General features: G+C 43.8%; 1 protein-coding gene across 1 annotated transcript in view; it reads left to right on the forward strand.

Moving 5' to 3' along the window:
* The window catches only part of LOC138194405 (transcription factor HIVEP3), a 40,687-nt gene extending 22,775 nt beyond the window's left edge, over positions 1 to 17,912 (forward strand). The window contains 9 exon segments of the mRNA XM_069143109.1: positions 3,445 to 4,104; positions 4,106 to 5,777; positions 6,093 to 6,376; positions 6,531 to 8,552; positions 8,963 to 9,108; positions 12,318 to 12,493; positions 12,578 to 12,679; positions 13,439 to 14,100; positions 14,235 to 17,912. Coding sequence (XP_068999210.1) covers positions 3,781 to 4,104; positions 4,106 to 5,777; positions 6,093 to 6,376; positions 6,531 to 8,552; positions 8,963 to 9,108; positions 12,318 to 12,493; positions 12,578 to 12,679; positions 13,439 to 14,100; positions 14,235 to 14,894 — 6,048 coding nt within the window. The 5' untranslated portion in view covers positions 3,445 to 3,780 and the 3' untranslated portion in view covers positions 14,895 to 17,912.
* Positions 17,913 to 18,303: the final 391 nt, after the last annotated feature.

The following is an 18,303-nucleotide window of genomic DNA, read 5'->3' on the forward strand; positions in this document are numbered from 1 at the left end:
GTGGAGGAGATGGAGTTTGTGCTCCTCCGTATGTCAGGGCTCCCTTGGGTACCTGCATCAGTGCCTGTTTCTTCTGAAAAGCCCCTTTGCATGTACACACTCCCTGCACACATTCCTCACTCATTCTGTCGTGGCGTCTCTGTGGGCCAGTTGTTAATCACATTTTAGGCGCAGACACCAGAAACTGGTTCGCACAACAAATCACCAGATAGACTGTTCGGTGGAAACAGTGGTTCAGAACTAAAAGGGGAAATATTCGGGGGGGGGGGGGGGGGGGGGGGGGGTCCAATGCCCCAATGTTCAAAGTTTGTTGGGCTGCAAACTCCTACTAATATTAGCTTTGCGGTTTTCATCATCAACAAATAAATATAACAACATTAAAAGTTGTACTAGTGGCTTCCTGCTCACACAAGAGCCTAAAAATAGTGATAGACTGAGGATGACCCTGCCCCTCCCTTTCTCAGTAAGATTAGACACATTTACAGAATGACGTTTTATTGTTATATAGTTCCACACGTTATTTTAGACAGAGTGCATAAGTGTGTTGTACGTAATAGACATCTTTAATATGAAGTCATCTTTGAGGAATGAGGATGATGAGAGAGGAAAACCCCTCGTCAAACAGAAGGAGGATCCGCTGAGTGAAACCAATGCAGGTCACCTCAGGGCGCTGCAGCTGATTGGCTGGTCAGATCTGTCAGAGTAGATTTGTGGCTGCTGTGCGTTTGTAGGTGTTGCTCAGGGGAGAGTAGTACTGTACACTGCATGTGTGCTGTAGGCTGTACAGTGTGTGTTTGTGTGTGTTTGTGTGTGTGTGTGTGTGTGTGTGTGTGTGTGTGTGTGTGTGTATATTTTTTGCTTAATGTCTGGTATTCCTTTTGCTCATCTTCCTGGCAAGGCCCTGAATGTGTGTTTCCCCACTCAGTCTCAACTGCCATGAATAATGTAAGCGGTGCTCTTCCCAACCTTAAAACCTTCTAATTGCTTTGTTTAAGGGCTGCATCAACAGCTAAGCTTGAGATCATTAAACTTACACTCCGATAACCAACTACATGAACAAAGATATTTATTACAGGAAGGGTTGAGAAGGGCAATTTGTGTTGCTCTTTGTGCTTTCCCTCCTGCTCTGTCCTCATATTTCTATGCACAGCATCATGCCTTTACAGATTTAGACCCACTCACTTATTTTCCACTTGGTTGCTCCTCTTGCTACATTTGATCTTTTTCTCCTTTCCTCCACTCCTTTTCTTCAACCTTTAATCTTTTATCTATTGTTTTTGTTATGTCAATTTTCTTTCTTTAAGTGTGTGGATAACAACACCCCTCAGTCAGGATCTGATATCTCCTTTGTAAGCTTCATTCCCTCCCGATCGAACTTGTCTACATATTGCTCAGGAGAGTTGTCTCTCTCTGGCTCAGTATCTTCACATGGAAAATGCTATAGGTGCCACCATAAGTCCTCCTGCACAGCTGAGAAGGTGGAAGACAGGAAAAAGAAAATGTAGAGGTGATTTTTAATGGCGTTATTTTGGTTTGTGATGCTGCGTAATTGCTTAGTGTTGATGGTGAGAGTCTGCTATAATCAAAACATTGGAGCGCTTACAGAAACACACACCGGACAGATGATTGGCCCTTAGCAGATGTGGGCAAATGTGGAGATGGAGCCGAAAATCTGTCGAGTCGTTTCCGAAAGGAAGAGTGATTCTCTTTCTTTTATTTCTGCTGTAAACTCGCTCTAATGAAGGCTGACTGTGCTGTGTTTTTTTTTTTTAGACATATGGAGAGAGTAAAAATGTTGCTCATTATAAAAAACTGTCACTACTGCATTGCCACCACTGGCACCTTAAGCTGCAGTCTTCTGCTGGGTCTGTTTATTCAGCAACTGGATCAGTGATTCAGTCTTTTCTCTCTTCCACACCTCTTCTCACTTCTCTCCTTACTCCCACTTAATGCATAGCTCTAATATTATAGAAAAAAACATACATTTCCTGCCTTTTGACTCCTTTCAGTCAGTGTGTGCATTTCCTCTGTCTCAAAGCCAGGCATTAGAGTGGGTACACGCTGCTCAGCCAGTGCAGAGATCTGCAGCTGTGAAGTGAACACACATGGTGTCCTCCTTTAATGAGCTCTGATCCCAGACAGAGTTAGGGAGTCAAAAGTAGTATCGATGTCTTGAACAGTGAATGACACTGTGGAGGAGCCTGTGCTTTGACTGTCAGACATTGGGCATGTCTGCTCAGTTAAAATGTTATGATTGGCCACATCCATTCCCACAATGTGTTGTGATTGGCTGTGGTACAAGAATCCCGAGTCTTGAGCTGGAGTGCAGGATTTGTAGTAAGTGGGAAATATTACGGGACATACATCTTGATAAAAGATGAGATTTCATCGTAGACTCATCTCTAAGCCTTTGTGAGCCACTCTACTTGGCTCCTCATAAACACAGCTTTCTAGTTGTGTGTAAGTGGGAAATATTACAATAGATCCATCTTTATAAAAGTTTTCACAGGACCCTGTCACAACAGGCACAGTATCAAGCAACCACTCTTTTCTTGGCCTTTTATAAACACTGCACCCTGGTGGCAGCATGGTGTGGGGGCGTAGGCTGAAACCCAGCTGCTGTCAAGTCGTCTTATCCACTAGAAAACAGCCCCCTCCATTTACCCCCTTGCGCTTTAGTGCCAGATCAGATAAGCATAGGCTGTATTTTCAACATTTGTTTTGACTCCTTGCCTTGACACTGTAGTCTCCTCTGTTGGTGCCTGTGCTGTGTGTTGCTTGGCTTGCCCTGAACTGCTCTGATTCCTGCAAAGTAGGCCAGTAATCGGTCAGATATCATTCCAGTATGCCTGTTTTGAGTAGATGTCTCAATTTGAAGGGAGTTTTAAATTAAGTGGTTTTAATCGATACGCCGTTATGCACATACCAGATAAGTGCTCCACAGTGTGGGCTCAGACTATCATGCCTTTTGAAAATTCCACAATAATAGAACATGTTGATTTATCATTTCAAAACAAATTTACTGTAGGTGTTCCTTCGTCTTAAAACCAGAATAGATGAGAGCAATAACTGATGAATTACCTTGAAAATCTTCTCTTTACAACACGGACTCTACTCTATACTACACCGACAAATGTAGGCCTATTTGTCATGATATAATAAGTAGAAGCACTTTTAATGAAGTTAGATAATAAGACACTAATGATAAAAAGTCATCTACGCAAGGTCCATTGTGTTTTCTGTTTCTAAGTTTACTCTAATGAGCTCTGGCTTTGGTTGAAGTCAGCAGAGCAGGACTTTTATTATGACTCTGTTTTTCTGCTTTTATTTTTGAAAAACGTCTAATCTAGGGGATGTTTATACGGCACTTTTTTATGTAGTAAATGTACTGATATGTTTTCAGTTTTGTGACTCTGTGCTTTCTTGTCTTTTTCTGTGTTTTAGACCCATCCAGAAGCTGAACGGCTAACACTCTTGGCAACCAACAAAGGAGATGCAGAGACAACCTTGGGAGGGCTGTTAGAATGGCTGAGGCTAAGCAGAGCTTCTTTGTACAGAGAGATGATCCATGTTTACCTGCATCCATGCAGCTTCAGGGCACCTTTTAATGATGCCTCATTTGGTCCTCTTTTGGCCCACACTGAAAAAGGTCATCCATTTTGATTTACAACTCAGTCTGTCGATGTTCCCCTGCCTCTGACCTCTCTGCTGCCATGCGGTTAGACCAATGAGGCTCCAAGAGCCCTCCATTACTTGTCTGTGAGGCCTCCTCCCCACTCTATGGAGGCTGAGCCCAGCCATCCGGCTGATGGGGAGCGCTCTGGAAGGCAAGAGCAGCAGAACGTGACAGCTGAATCTTCATTAGGATCTTGTCCACCTCAGCAGCCCCAGCAGCCTCCTAATCCTCGTCCTGTCCACAGAGCCTTGGGTCGCCTACAAAATCGTCAACCCAAACGCAACGATCTTCTGCTTCGGTTACAGCAGCAGCAAGCAGTAGCATGGCAGCATTCAGACACTGCAGGTCCGTCTGGAGGCAGCTTCTTCTCTACAGCTTCCTCATCAACCACATCCCTCCCCTCTACTTCCTCCACCCGGGCTGAGCATGGTCATGGGGGTCCCATCTCACTCCAGCCAAGAGGGCCCAGAAGGGGTCAGCTCACCCAGAAAAGGGGAGAAGAAACCACAAAAACCAGGGAAATATGTTTGCACTTTCTGTGGCCGTCCATGTGCCAAGCCGAGTGTTCTTCAAAAACACATACGCTCCCATACAGGAGAAAGACCCTACCCTTGTGCCCCCTGTGGCTTTTCTTTCAAGACCAAGAGCAACCTGTACAAGCACCGCAAGTCCCACGCCCATCGGATTAAAGCAGGTCTGGCGTCCAGTCGTGATGAGCCCAGTTTGAGTGGACCAGAGGGCAGTGGCATTGGAGAAGACCCTGAGGAACACACAGAGGGTGAAAGCACTGAGTCTGAAGAGGAGACGGGACAACATAGAAAATCCTCTTCCAAAAAGATGCTTGGACAACTGAGGAAAGGAAGTAAGGAGCGCCTTGGAGGCTTAGAGGAGAGCCAGAAGCCTGAGGACTCCCAGGCTGTCAAGCAGAGACTGGCACTGAGGCTTAGTGAAAGAAAACGTGGCCCCATGTCTTCTCCAGATGACCCCCCTTCCTCCCTGTCCACCTCATCTTCCTCCTTAGGCCCTGGTAGTAAGGGCAGCACAGAGTCTGGCTACTTCTCCGGATCAGGCAGTACTGATCTATCCCAAGTTAGCCCACCCAGTTCCAGTGCCAAAACCTACGCAGAAATTATTCTAGGGAAATATGGAAGACTGGGAGGGCAGCAGCGCAGTCCACACCAGCAGCATACTCATTCTTCACATTCCTCATCCTCAGCAACAGAGGAGAAGAGCATTCCCTTCGCTGTACCCAAAACCCAAGTAATAGAACACATTACCAAGCTCATCACTATCAATGAAGCAGTAGTAGACACCAGTGAAATTGACAGTGTTAAGCCCCGTCGCTCCTCCCTGTCCAGGAAGAGCAGCATGGAGTCACCCAAATTTACTGCCCCTAAAGATCCCTACGCATTCGATCCCAAAGGAGAAACCGCAGGCCCCAGTGGTTTGAGGCAACTCCAGAGTCCCGGGGCAGATCCATCAGGTACAGAGGAGCTGTCATCAGTGCCTCTTCTTAGAAGCCACTCAATGCCATCATCTACCAGCCAGGGAGAGTCCTTCCCCTCTGGCACCATGTCTCCCAGAAGTTACCGCCTCTGCCAGTCATTTGATGAGCAGCAAGCAGTGGTAGCAGAGTTAAGGGTTGGCCATGCTCAGCGAATGCTTAAACGCCAGCCTGCCATAGAGGTTCCCATGGGAACTGAGTTAATGTTGGAGGAAGCCAGTCCCACCTCCTCTTCCTCAGCCAGAGGCTCTGAACCAGCCAGGCAGCCACAGCAGCAACAACAGCAAAAGAGTCCCAGTGTGCTTGAATGTGGACCATGTGGGACCCGCTTCCAACACAGTGAAGGCTACGAGGCCCACAGAGGCATCTGCCCAGGACAGGAACAAGAGAGCAGGGATGTGAGTAAAACATGCAGGGAGGATCGCCCCCTGATGATGCACTATAAGTTTAGAGCACTGGCCATGGCTGTGAGGAAGAGGAGGAAAGAGGAGAGTCTGGAGGAGGATCCTCCCAGCCCTGGATCTGTAGCCATGTCAGGCAGCTCTGCAGGCCTCATTTCTGTGCCAAGCAGATCAGAGCACAGCCAGGCCCTCTCAGGTTTGTTTATGTATCCATGTAGTAGTAGATCAAATTATAGTATAGTCCCATGTAAGCAATATGTTTATTTTCTTTAAGAACATTTGATCTTCTTTTAATGTCTGAGATCCCTGAATAACTAAGGAAAACATATACATAACAAGTCAATATCTACATCATTACTTTAAAACAACCAGAACAGAAATGAAAAAGTACTGTGAAATATTGCCATACTGTAGATGAGGGAATAAAACCCATAAACAGTAATCATTAAAATTCCCAATACCGATATAATATAATGAAAGCTAACTTGTTTTTTCTGCTATTTGTCTTAAGGTGTTTCTATACAGACTGAGCCAAACCAACAGCAGGACAGGAAGGGTGTGTCAGTCATCCAACACACTAGCTCTTTTGAGAAGCAAGAGAGTATATCTATGGAAAGTAAGGAACCAGACCTCAGAGAGAGTCAGCAAACACAACAACCTGAGCCAAAACCATCACCCTCTACATCTCGCCTCATTCGCCAGCCAAACATCCAAGTGCCAGAGATTCTTGTTACTGTGGAGCCTGATGCTGACATGCCATCTGTGTCACCCCCAGTTACAGCATCCTCATCCAAGGTACATGATTATTTAAAGGACTGTTTAGCTATATTAGTTAAAAAAATATATAAAAAATTCCACTTCTTTCACACTAAATTTTGAGCATGTGAGCTCTCAGCTTCTGTTTGTCTTACACAGGATACTAAATTGATAAACTATTTATCTGTCCCAGGAGGTCCAGAGAGTAGAGGAGTTTCACTGGCCTCAGCGTAGCCAGACTCTGGCCCAACTCCCTCCAGAGAAGCTGCCACCAAAGAAGAAAAGACTCCGCCTGGCAGAAGCTGCACAGTCGTCGGGGGAGTCTAGCTTTGAGTCTCTGTCTTTGCCTCGCAGCCCCAGTCAAGAAAGCAACATCTCAAGCCTTTCTGCTTCTTTTGAGGACTCGGCAAGACCAGAGCTGGCCGTCTGGGCCTCCAGTAGCCAAAGCTCCCAGATGTTGATGGTGCCATCCGCTTCTCCCCAATATCACCAAAGCCACAAGGAGATGAGGCGCTCAGCTTCAGAGCAGGCCCCAGCTAGCCCACAACAAACAGAACAGAACTCAGAGAACAGAAGCAAGTCCTTTGACTATGGATCCCTGTCCCCTCAGCAGTCTGGATCCTCTTGGAAAGAAAGGAGAAAGTGTCTTCTTGTAAAGCATGCCACCTTAGGAGAAACTGAGCAGGAGATGGGGGGCAATATAAGTCAGTTGTCTAGAGCAGAGAGTCCAAAGCCTGGTCCTTCCCACTTCAACCGTCCTCCTCCCTACTCCACTGAAGTAAGCTCCCGGTTCAGCCTGGAAGCTACAGGAAAGGCCTTACAACTGTTACAGCCACAAATCTTCCGAACCTCTCAGGATGTACTCCCTTTGCAGCCCAGATGCCAGCAAGCATTCCCCCCAGGAACTCTATCCCAGTTACTCCCCGTTACCACTGCCATATCAGAAGTACTGTCCACCCAGATCATCCACAGAGCTTTCTTGCATTCACACACTGGATCTCCACCTGTACAGATTCACCCAGCACAGATCCACATGGCAGAACGGTTGGCCATTCCCCTCCATCAGCTTCCTCCTCTAGTTCCTCTCCAGTTCTCTTCCAGGTCTAGAGCTAGTCAGTCTCTGTACTTGCCTGTTTCTCCAAGACTTACCACACATGTTCCTTCCACTCCCACTATAGACAGCAGACCATTCATCTCTTCCATGTCCTCTACCCTTACCAACCAGTCCCTTGAAACAATCTCACACCACCCTCCAAGTCCAGTCATCGCCACATGCCTTGCACAGCTTACACCAGTAGTGTCCCTTGTGGTTCCTGTGCGCCTTCAGACTCATATACCTACCTTTACCAGTGCCATGTATACCACACTTTCCCAGATTCTGGCTTCCACCCGCTCACAGGAACCAACTTCCTGCACAGCTATGGTCATCATGGGCCAGGTGGAGCGGGACAAGCTACAAAGGACCTACTTGAAGGTCCCCTCCCCAGACATCAAGAGTCTTCTTCCTCTTTCTCTGCCAACAGAGCTGGCCTCAGGATCTGGGGAGGGATATGGTCCGCTGGGGGCTGGAGGAAGTAAACGCATGCTTTCTCCTGCAGCCAGTCTGGAGCTAAGCACAGAAGCCCAGCATCACCAGAAAAGGGTAAAAGAGGAAGAGGAGGGGGAGCAACATAAGGAGGGACAGGAGGAGGAGGAGGAGGAAGTGGAATCGAAGGCAAGACAGAAGGAGGATGATAAAACAACTGGAAAAAAACTGGAGGAAGAAGAAGAGAAGAAACAATCGGATGGGGTAGAAGTGAAAACTGTGAAAGTTGAGGGGCAGCAGAACCAAGTACCAAGGAAAAATACGAGGGAAGAAAAGGAGGAGGAGAAGGAATCAAGTCAAAAAAAGGGAGAGGTGCCAATTGTGGAGGATGCGGTTGAAAGCACACCCTCGTACCCCAGCCTCCACACCTCCACCTCAGTCAACTGGTGCTACCTGAAGTACGTCAAACCCAACCCATCTGCCCAGAGGGACCCTCACACATCGGTTTATTCTACCTGGAGCATCAGTGGGCACAACCCCAACTTGCCCGGCCTCAGCACTAAGGTGGCCTTGTCTCTACTGTGCTCTAAACAGAAGCACAGCTCTGAGACATACACCATGGCCACGGCCCCGATGTCTCCCAAAGGAAAACTGTCCCCTGCGAGTAGCAGGACCCCACGTGTGTCAGAGGTAAACATAAACACAATATACACTTGTTGCATTTAGAATTGAACATAAACGACTCTGTTAAACGACTTTTAATATATGCCTTTAAGTGTCACGTCCGTTTAGGTTAGGAAAAATTGTTTTATACAGCCTTTTGTGGCTTCAAAGTGAGCTGTTTAAAGTCCAATAAATTGTCTTAGGTGATGTCAAACACAATCCCGTAAAGCTCTGTTGCCCTCATCTCTGCTTTAGGTAATTTGGCTGCATTCGCCTCTACTAGCACAAGACACGCGCTGTCAATGGCCCAGTTGCATTGTGGTGGGCAGTGTTACAGGAAGGCAATGCAAAATCAATGCAGTGCTATTTTGCCAATAAAACACTTCATATTTTATCTTAAGTTTTGTTGAATTTTTCTATGCGTGTCTTGAGTGTAGGTACATGCCACTCCACCCAGCACCCTCACTGAAGTAAAGGAGCAGAAGCATCATGAGAAGGAGGAAAATAAAGAGATCAGAGTAAAGGATGGTCCCTCCACCTCCAAGCAGAGTGAGCCTTCGCGTGTTCGCATCTTTGAAGGAGGGTAAGAACCGACAGGGAGACTGTTAAGATGCACACCTTTTAATTCGATATTTGCGGATAATGGCAATGTCTCATTATACAAGTTCTTCTGTCACAAACCAGTGCCTGATGACAGCAAAACAGCAACTATAGAGAGCTGACAACAGTGCACAGAGAATTACAGTAACAGATGGGAGGCCGTGGGGGCCGCAGGGACTTCATTTGTACCTGTAGCCAAGCTTTTTCCTCTCACTGCTGGCATGAATGTCTGCGTTTTAGAAGTGTTAATTTGGAGCGGTGGCGCCTGTGTGTGTGAGAGCCTGTGTGAGTGTGCATGTGTGTGAAGGGGAAAAGGTTGTCTCCAACTTCACTTTGTGAGGCTCTCATTAATATATTTTTAGGGTTACTAAAAGTTACTGAGAAAACACAGAAGCACAGTATTAAACAATCTGCAAGCAATCAGAATCACAGCCATGACTGTGAGCATGTGTTTGCCTGAGTGTTATTTTCCAGTGCAGCCTGACTTCTTTCCCATATTTACTCTATTCAGATCTAAAAGTTTCCCCAGCATTCGAAAATGTGGAAATATTAGAGTAGTGGAGAGGAGTAAAATGTTTCAGAACATACTTGTATTTCTTTTGATCGATATGGAAAGTATTTGACAAAGGAATTAAGGAGGTAATAATATTGGAGATTTTGGGGATGGTTTTTGCATCCATGTGTGTCAACACTTGCAAATTAAGGCCTTTGTTTTGTGCACACAGATTGAGTGTGAAGCAGTTGTCTGCTTAACAGTAGATAAGGCCCTAATTACCAGTCTTTATCATTTGCAGCCACACACATTCAGGAAGTGCATTTTTCATCCATAAACAGCCCAGAGCTTTCTTCATGCATCCGCTTGTCTGTCTCCATTGTACCACCCTTCTTCCTCTGCTCATGCTGCCTTTTTCACTCTGGAAGCGCTTCCAGTTTTACTTACCTATGTATTATTTTCTTTTAATTCCTTCCTAACCTACTCTGTGTCCTCTCTTTCTCTCTGTGTGTATTTCTACCCCTTGATGTCCCTCTGCGTGTTCTTCTGCATGCATGCAAATAAGCACAGCTACTCAGTCTTGAGCATAACAAAAAACAGAAATGTTTTGCACCGTGACTCTGTTAGGACTCATTATTCCTATCTCCGTTTTGTCAAGAAATCATTTTTATTCTGGGGAACACTCTTTTATGAATATGCATCTTGTATCTTTGTTTATGTTCCAGTGGCTTACCATATTTATATCCTGATCCAGTTTTAGAGATCCTTTAAAGAAAGAGGAGTGCAGGGGTCTCTAGAGTTTAATAGTGCCACACACCTAAAGAAAACACTTTCTTCTCACAAACACGTTTCAGCAATTCAGCCACAATAGCTGTGGCATCCTGGTGGCAGCAAATATCTGTGGAACATCAGCTTTAATCCGTCTTAGTGAGCACAAGTTGAACTGTCTATTCTGTGAAAAAATGCAGATTGAGTTCCATGGTGGAAGTGGTTGATACTGCAGATTTGTAGTAACACTCTAATAAGCACACTTGTGAACAGGGCTGGGCCCTTCCTGAGTCACATAAAATATTTGAGTTACACCCATACATACAGTGTGTCAAAAACATTATTCAAATTCCTTTACGGCCAAATGGTGATTGATTGAATATTATCGCCTTTTACTGATATTCAGTGCTACTGCGCTGAAATTCAGTGGATGTATCAATCAGTCACACTCTGGTTGGTAGTGCTGTTCTCTCCACAAATCTAAAACTGTGGTCGCAAAGCTACAAAACAAAATTGTCGGTTGAATCTACGGAGAGACATGCTGCTGATTTAATGCTCGATAAGTGAAGTGCAACTTCTGCCTCGTTCTTTTTTCTCTGAGATGTGGGTGGATATTTTTAGCAGTAGCGAGAAATACATGGCAGTTAAACAGCTCCTGAATGAATTCAGCATAATGTCACTGTCGAGACTATTTTACAGTTGTGTAACAATTTGTTTTGATTTGCGATTGCTGGCTCTGTTATACAATAGGAAGCATTCGCAGCCTGGTTTCTCATAGATGTGGTGCATATCCTGTAATTAAACACAGTCAGCAAACACTGGATATTAACAATTCAGAATGGATTGTATGTGTCTTCATGAGTCAGGAGTTTTTTACAGAAGAAAATTAATTTAGATATAAAACGTCTGTCGCCCTCTGTGTCCACAAATAGCCTTTCGGTAAACATCGAGATTGGGTATAAACAATGTTTTTATAGACTAAATGTGTTGTTTGATTTTTATATATAGTGTCTATTTTAGTTTGTTGGCCACAGCCAGGCTTCCCTTCCTCACTTTAGATGTTGCTGTTGTTGGCAGAGCCACACGATCGCAGCAGAATAGCTGGTATTCTTTGTGCTCCCAGGGTGTAGTGGAGGAAAGAGCCAAGGGACTCAGTGCTGCTGGGGTTTTGGTGGGGCTTCCCCAACCCGTCTCCATAAAGGAAGCCTTGTTTCTCTGTTTGTTGAGTGTGTCCTTTGTGTGTACGTATTTCTGCTGCACCCACAATCTAGCCTCCTCATTCATCATTATTAATACAGCTGCTCTAATCAATTTTTTAGAGGAACATTGAGTTCAATGAATGTAATGTGAAATATGCGCCAATGAAGCCACAGACAAGGGTCAACTTTGCAGTAATGCAGTGTCCTTAGCTCTACAGAGGCTCTTAGAATTGTTGTTTTGTTTTGTTTTTCTTTTTATTATCTGCTAACTTCATTTTCATCAACCTTGTTTTCAGGGGATAAATAGATATTAGATGGTGAACATAATTTTGCATTTAGGAGCTAAATAAACAAAATATTTTGAAGGAATTGACAGAGACCAGAATAAGGCTGAAAGAGTGAATATTGGATTTTCATTCACCAGTGGGCCAGAAATACAATTATAACTGAATCTATGATAACTTTTAAAAAAATATCATGTAATGTTGTTTTTTCAGCTTGTTTCGTTGTGGCCCAACATTTAATTAGTGCAGCTTTAAAATTGCAATTCCATATAATCAGTTCATTATAAATGTTGCTAAACTTTTACCTGTTAATGAAGAAGGCAGGTATTTGGGCATTCAAAATTCTTGCTTTCAGCTAAATCGGTGGTATACACGAAAGTAATCTTAATAGGGGTTGTGGCAACCTAATATGTTATTTTGTACTTTTTTTCTCCTCTTTTACTTTTAGGTACAAGTCTAATGAGGAATATGTTTATGTGAGAGGTCGCGGCAGGGGAAAGTACATATGTGGAGAGTGCGGCATCCGCTGCAAGAAGCCTAGCATGCTGAAAAAGCACATCAGAACGCACACTGATGTTCGTCCATACATCTGTAAACACTGCAACTTTGCCTTCAAAACCAAAGGTAAATGGACAAGTTACTTTTCTATTTTCTTTGCACTGTGTAACTCAGGGGAAACTTTCACAGGCTTGTCTTATTCCTTCCTAGGAAACCTTACAAAACACATGAAGTCAAAGGCTCATGGGAAAAAATGCCAGGCAATGGGAGTATCTGAGTCATCACTGGACGAGCCAGAGAGCGAGGAAACAGGTACTTCAGGGGATGGGGCTGCATCTCACTGTACTGTATTTGCTTCCACTGTGGAAATATTGGTACACAGCTGAATGAACTTCTGCCTGTGAAGAATAGTAGCTGCTCAGCACTGACAGCTTATGCAACACCATGTTCTATTCTCCTCCCTCTGGCCTTGCATAAGAAATATGAAAATCTATAAGATAAATAAATGAAGACTGTAGAGCATGAACCTGTCTCTTGATGTAGTTGCAGCAGTCTGTCCACCACACCTCAGTGTCAAGGGTGCGTTGCTGACGTATAACAACATGCAGTTGAATGCGTAACGTCTGACTTTCCTGTAAAAGCCTCAAAAGAGCCTCAAAGCCAGCCGACTCACAATCTCCTCCCTCACCTAACTCTGCAACCCCGTCCCTCGCTGCCCCTCTCCTGCTGACAGACTACACTCATAACGGCCAAGGACGCACAATTTAAACGGTCTTTCCATTCACAAGGCTGTTGAGACAGTTTGTGAATAGAGGCATGGTGCTATTCAATTAAATTCCAGCCTTTTCACCCGCAGTCTATTTATAACGTGGGTTTGATGGGTGGTGGGTGAGGTTTGTCAGAAAGATACAGCGTGCTGTCTTAACTCTTGGTGCTTGTTCCTGACAATTGTTCTGTTCATGTATTTCTGTGACTTCCAGTGTGAGGATTTTTATCATGAGGAGTTTTAAAATGTACTACATGGATGTGAAGGGATTTAATTTAAATGTTTTTCTGTGCCTGCACCAATAGCAGAAAGTGATGAGCGCGTGTGCGGCTCAGAGGAACAGGAGGATCACCAGTTTTCTGATGTGGAGGAGTCTGAGGACGACAACGATGATGATGAGGATGACGAGGATGATGAGGAAGAGGAGTCCGCATCACATGACGACCCGCCATCCTCCTGTTCATCAGACACCCACCCGTCAACAGGGGGGCGTTCCAGCTGCAGTAGGCACTCTCAGCAGGGCACTACTGAGCCTGAGCCCCGGGGCATCAGTCCCAGTCAGGAGCCCTCCCCGCGGGGGGTGTGGCCCGGCAGACGAGCAGCCTCGCCAGGCAGAAGGAGAGCGCTGTTCTCACGGCGCGGCTGGAAGGCATCTCCAAGAGCCTTCTCCCCCAGCAGTGAGAGCTGCTCCCCGAGCCGCAGCCTCTCCCCCCGCCTGGAGCTGTCCCCACCTATCCACAGCCTCTCCCCCAGGACCGAGCTGTCCTCGCCCAGTCGACACGTCTCGCCCTCCCCTGAAAGAGGACCATCTCCTATCAGACCCCTTTCTCCTCTTTGTCTTATCTCACCCAGCTGCTACCCGTCATCACAGGTTCGAACCCCTCCCTCGCCACTTGGGGTGCAGTACAGAACCCTTGGATACTTACCATGGGAGAGCCCCGGTACAAAGGGTGGCCATGTCAAAGCGGTGAGTCATTGTTTTACAAGTATGTCATGAATTATGATAGTCTTGTCATAGATCTGTGCTTTGAAATTTATAAGGAGAAGCATAAAGCAAACAAGTTCATGAATTGTAATAATATTGTCGTTCCCCCTCTGCAGGAGAAAAGTGGAACAGCAGGAGAAGGGCCAACATTGTCAGAGACCAACTTGTTTCCACCTGCTTTTCGTATTTCTACTTGTGAGGGTTATCCTGGCCACCAAACAGCAGACAATATCTTCAGCCATCTTCCCATGCACTCCCAACATGCCAAGGTCCCTTATTTGATGATCCCAATTGGAGGGATCCAAATGGTACAGGCCAGACCGAGGTCCCACCCTACCACCCCCTCGTCCCCAACTTCTCCCCCCCTGGAGGGGCCAACGCTGGCCAGGTTTGAATCATACTGGGGCGGGACCCCCAGGACTCAAGGGCTTAGGACTCCTGGAGACCACTGGTCAGAGCACCAGGGAGCAGGAACCAGCCAGTCAGGGTGGCACAGTCTTAGCACAGCACTAACATTTTCCAAGCCAGAGTTGGAGACCACAGACTCAAAGCAATATGGCAGCTCACATAGCTCCGTCCACACCCACAGGTCTGCTACTGAGACCACTCAACACTGCGCCAGAGACAGTCGTTCAAGAGCACCCCTTAGTCTAGCAGCCGCCGGAGCCTCGTGTGTCATTGGACAACAGCCAGAGACGGAGGAGCTACCGTCTGGTAGTGATCTGGTGGAGGGACGAGCTAAAGGAGACTCGACCAGGACAAACCAGAGCACTTAACAGTGTCTACACCTTGATGCATCGTGCATCCCAATTTGCTTTATTGTTGCTACACTAGTCTTGTTTTTTTTTTTTTGTATTGCTTTGTTTTTATACAGTTTTCAATACTATTGTTAACTTAAATGTTTGTTCTTTGGCAATATTCAGGTTTGTTATAAAAATGCACTTTTTTCTTTTTGAAAATAATGTTTCTGTAAATGCCTATGTATAAATTATATATATACATATATAAATATATCCTTCCTGTATCTATATTGATACTGGTAATCTTAATGTCTGTTTAAGTATGTGTAAAGGAATATGAATAAATTTGTAAATGACCAAATAATTAAATTTTTGTTTGTCCAGTATTACTCAAATTGTAGTTACTTGTGCCTTTTCTGTCCAGATTTGTGTTTATGAGATGTGCAGTACAGATAGACAAAGAGACGGCTGTGAAATTTTATATCTGCATTTTTTTTTTGTGTGTGTTCTTCAGGAGGGTAAATATTTGGTATTTTGATTGTTTCTGTTTAAAAGGCCATTGCTTTAATGCCAGGGTAAACGAGAGTCGCAAATACTGAAGGAGCCGCAGAAATGTGTCAAAGGAAATGCACTGAAGTTCTATTTTTATTACAAAAGATTTTAGATTAGAATATATGTCTGTACAGGGAAGAGCGCTCCTTATTTATTGTTATTTGATGATGATCATTGTTTTAAGGTTTTTATTTGGTTTTTGGTTTTTTTTCTACTTTTTGTTATTGAGAAAATACTTTTTTTTTGTTACATCTGTGTGTCTTTTTCATGATGTTCTTGTAATTTGAACTGGTGGCAAAGATGAGACGTTTAGTTTGGCTGGTACCAGAAGATCAAGTGCCCTGCAGATTTCACACAGCAAAATTTCTAGTAATTGAAGAAATAAAAAAAAATGCACCAGATTCCCTCAAGGTCTTCTTCCTTTCTTCCAAGAGTTTGAACCACAGTCCTCTTGAAACACAGTGTGGGAGGTTTAGGGCAAATGTATGTCTTTTTGACAGGATTAGTATTTAGTTTCAGTTAAGTTGGAAAATGGAAAAAGAAAAACATCATAACTATATAATAAACTTATACAATGATGCTAAACTAATTGGACCTTTTTATAGCCAGTTCTGTATTACACCTTGTGGTTGCTTGTGGTAGTTGTGTGTAGTTGTTTGGTACACTGTGGCCCTCTTGTGATGATTAGTAGCAACGGCCCTTTTGAATGGATATCTTGCCTTGAGGAAAGGTTTTTTATACCCTTCACAAAAACAAGTCGTTTTGTGTGAAATATTTCAAAGTTGTTTTATCTTGTGTTAGATGTGTTTTTGCTTTTTTCTGATTTTTCTAAGGAATATTGCAATATGATGAGACAAGAAAAATAGTTTTAGAAGGGAGCTGCAGCTACAGGTGGACAACTAAAACAACTTTTCTCAGTAGGGTACTGGGCCATCACAAGCTGACCAAGAGATATCCCATCATTTCGTGTTTGATGATGGTGGTTGAGAGCGATGTTGAACATGTTCGTCCTGGGTGTTCAAGTAGGCTGTGATCTGGTCATTGCCATAGTATGCGATTTATATCATTTTCATTGGTACCAAATTAACCTCTGACCTCTAATGTCTGTATGAGGATTAAATAGCACATTTAAACCAAGACTAATAACAGTCAAACCGGACAAAGCTCAGTGTTTTCCTTGTTGGAGAAAAAGGCAGCAGTGTGACTTCAGTACGACCACTAGATGTCGTTACAAAGCCACCAATGAGCAAAATATTTGTCTCACCATTGCAGCTGATAAACTGCTTTATAAATGAGCTGTGATCTTAAACCTGACTATACGAGCACTGGAAACCTTTGCTTTCTGGCTTCATTTAGTTTTGATTGGGATCAACAGGTCAACACACACCTTTAAAAAGAAATGTACCTTATCAACTCTGAGCCAATATGAATTTAAATGACATGATAAACTCCAGGAACTTTGGTTGGCTATCTGGGTCAGCTGTGGGTTGATTCTGTAACTAATTTCTGGAAACGTCCACTTGTTCACATGTGCATTGTCATACCTCATAAATGAAATGTCCTAGTCACTCTGGCATATGCAACTACTGATATAATATTTAGATAAACAGCATCACTCCCATCCACTCCCTGCAGTGTTTTTGACTCACTCTCACTGGCCCTTTGAACAACAATGTTTAACAGCACAGCAAAACAGAGATTATATGATACTCACTCAAGCGTAGCAAGCAAGTTTGTTGAAAAGAAGCCCAAATCAACCGTTCCACAAAACGCGTTACAAAACAGGCAACATGCAGGCACTTGTATTTTTAGACACACACATATATATATATATTATATATTATATTATATTATATATTATATTATATATACATATTATATATATATATTATATTTAAAAAAAAAATGAAGTGAATGTTTCTCCTCCCTCCACCCACAAGCCTGTATATGCTGACCACAGTTATACAGAGCCATGCAAGGTTAGTCGTGGATTATATTTTCAAAGGAGTCAACTGAGGAGGTGGCAATGCTAATTAAAAATAAACAGCATCCAGGACAGAAGTCTGCAAAGACACTGATGTGTCTGCTTCCCTCTGGCTTGCTTCCTTCTATTTGTCATTTGTCAGTGATGGGGCAACCTCACGTGATGCGATGATTCCCCTTTTGGGAGGACGAGCACACATCTGTGTTCCAGAGGGAACTGAATTTATAACCTCTGGTGCAAGAATGTTAACAATGCACATAATTGTGAAGTATGGCAGTTACAGCACATGTTACACAATACACACCCCTTTATGTAAGATGATCCCCTCCCAACAGGTAGTCTCCAAGTTACATATTAGACACTACAATATCTTGATTAACTCACCAATGGATAAAGTTTCTTTTCAGATCTTGGATGAAAAGAAACAGACTATGGTAATGTGTGCATTTTCTAAAATTAAGGTTTAACTATCATATTGTTACACAATGTTGTATTGTATCATAAAATCTTTTTAATGAGTTTCTATGTCCTGTGTGTTGTTCTTCAACTTTTCCTCTTTTGTTTCTAAAACTTTTCATCTTTTTTTTAAAAAACATATATATATTTAACTTTTGTGGTCTTTGGACCTGCACACCATAATGAACAGTGGGGCTCGTTCTAAATGTTCAGGTGTCAGGTTTATTGGAAAGCTATATCTCCCTTTATAGTAAACAAACCAGCTGATTCTGTAAAGTGGTTACACATTCACCTGTCAATTTATATTCTTCCTCAAACACTGTCTGCTTAAAATGTTTTCATTGGAAAACAAATGTAGTGAGCACATTGTGGCAACACATGACAGTTTGACATACTCCAAATTTTCCTATTTATTAATCCATTTCCCTTTCAGAAAACAAGTCACCAGTTATC

Source organism: Embiotoca jacksoni, unplaced genomic scaffold (assembly GCF_022577435.1).
Source record: "Embiotoca jacksoni isolate LCO1_2020_lvr unplaced genomic scaffold, fEmbJac1.0.p SCAF_11, whole genome shotgun sequence".
Lineage (NCBI taxonomy): Eukaryota > Metazoa > Chordata > Actinopteri > Embiotocidae > Embiotoca > Embiotoca jacksoni.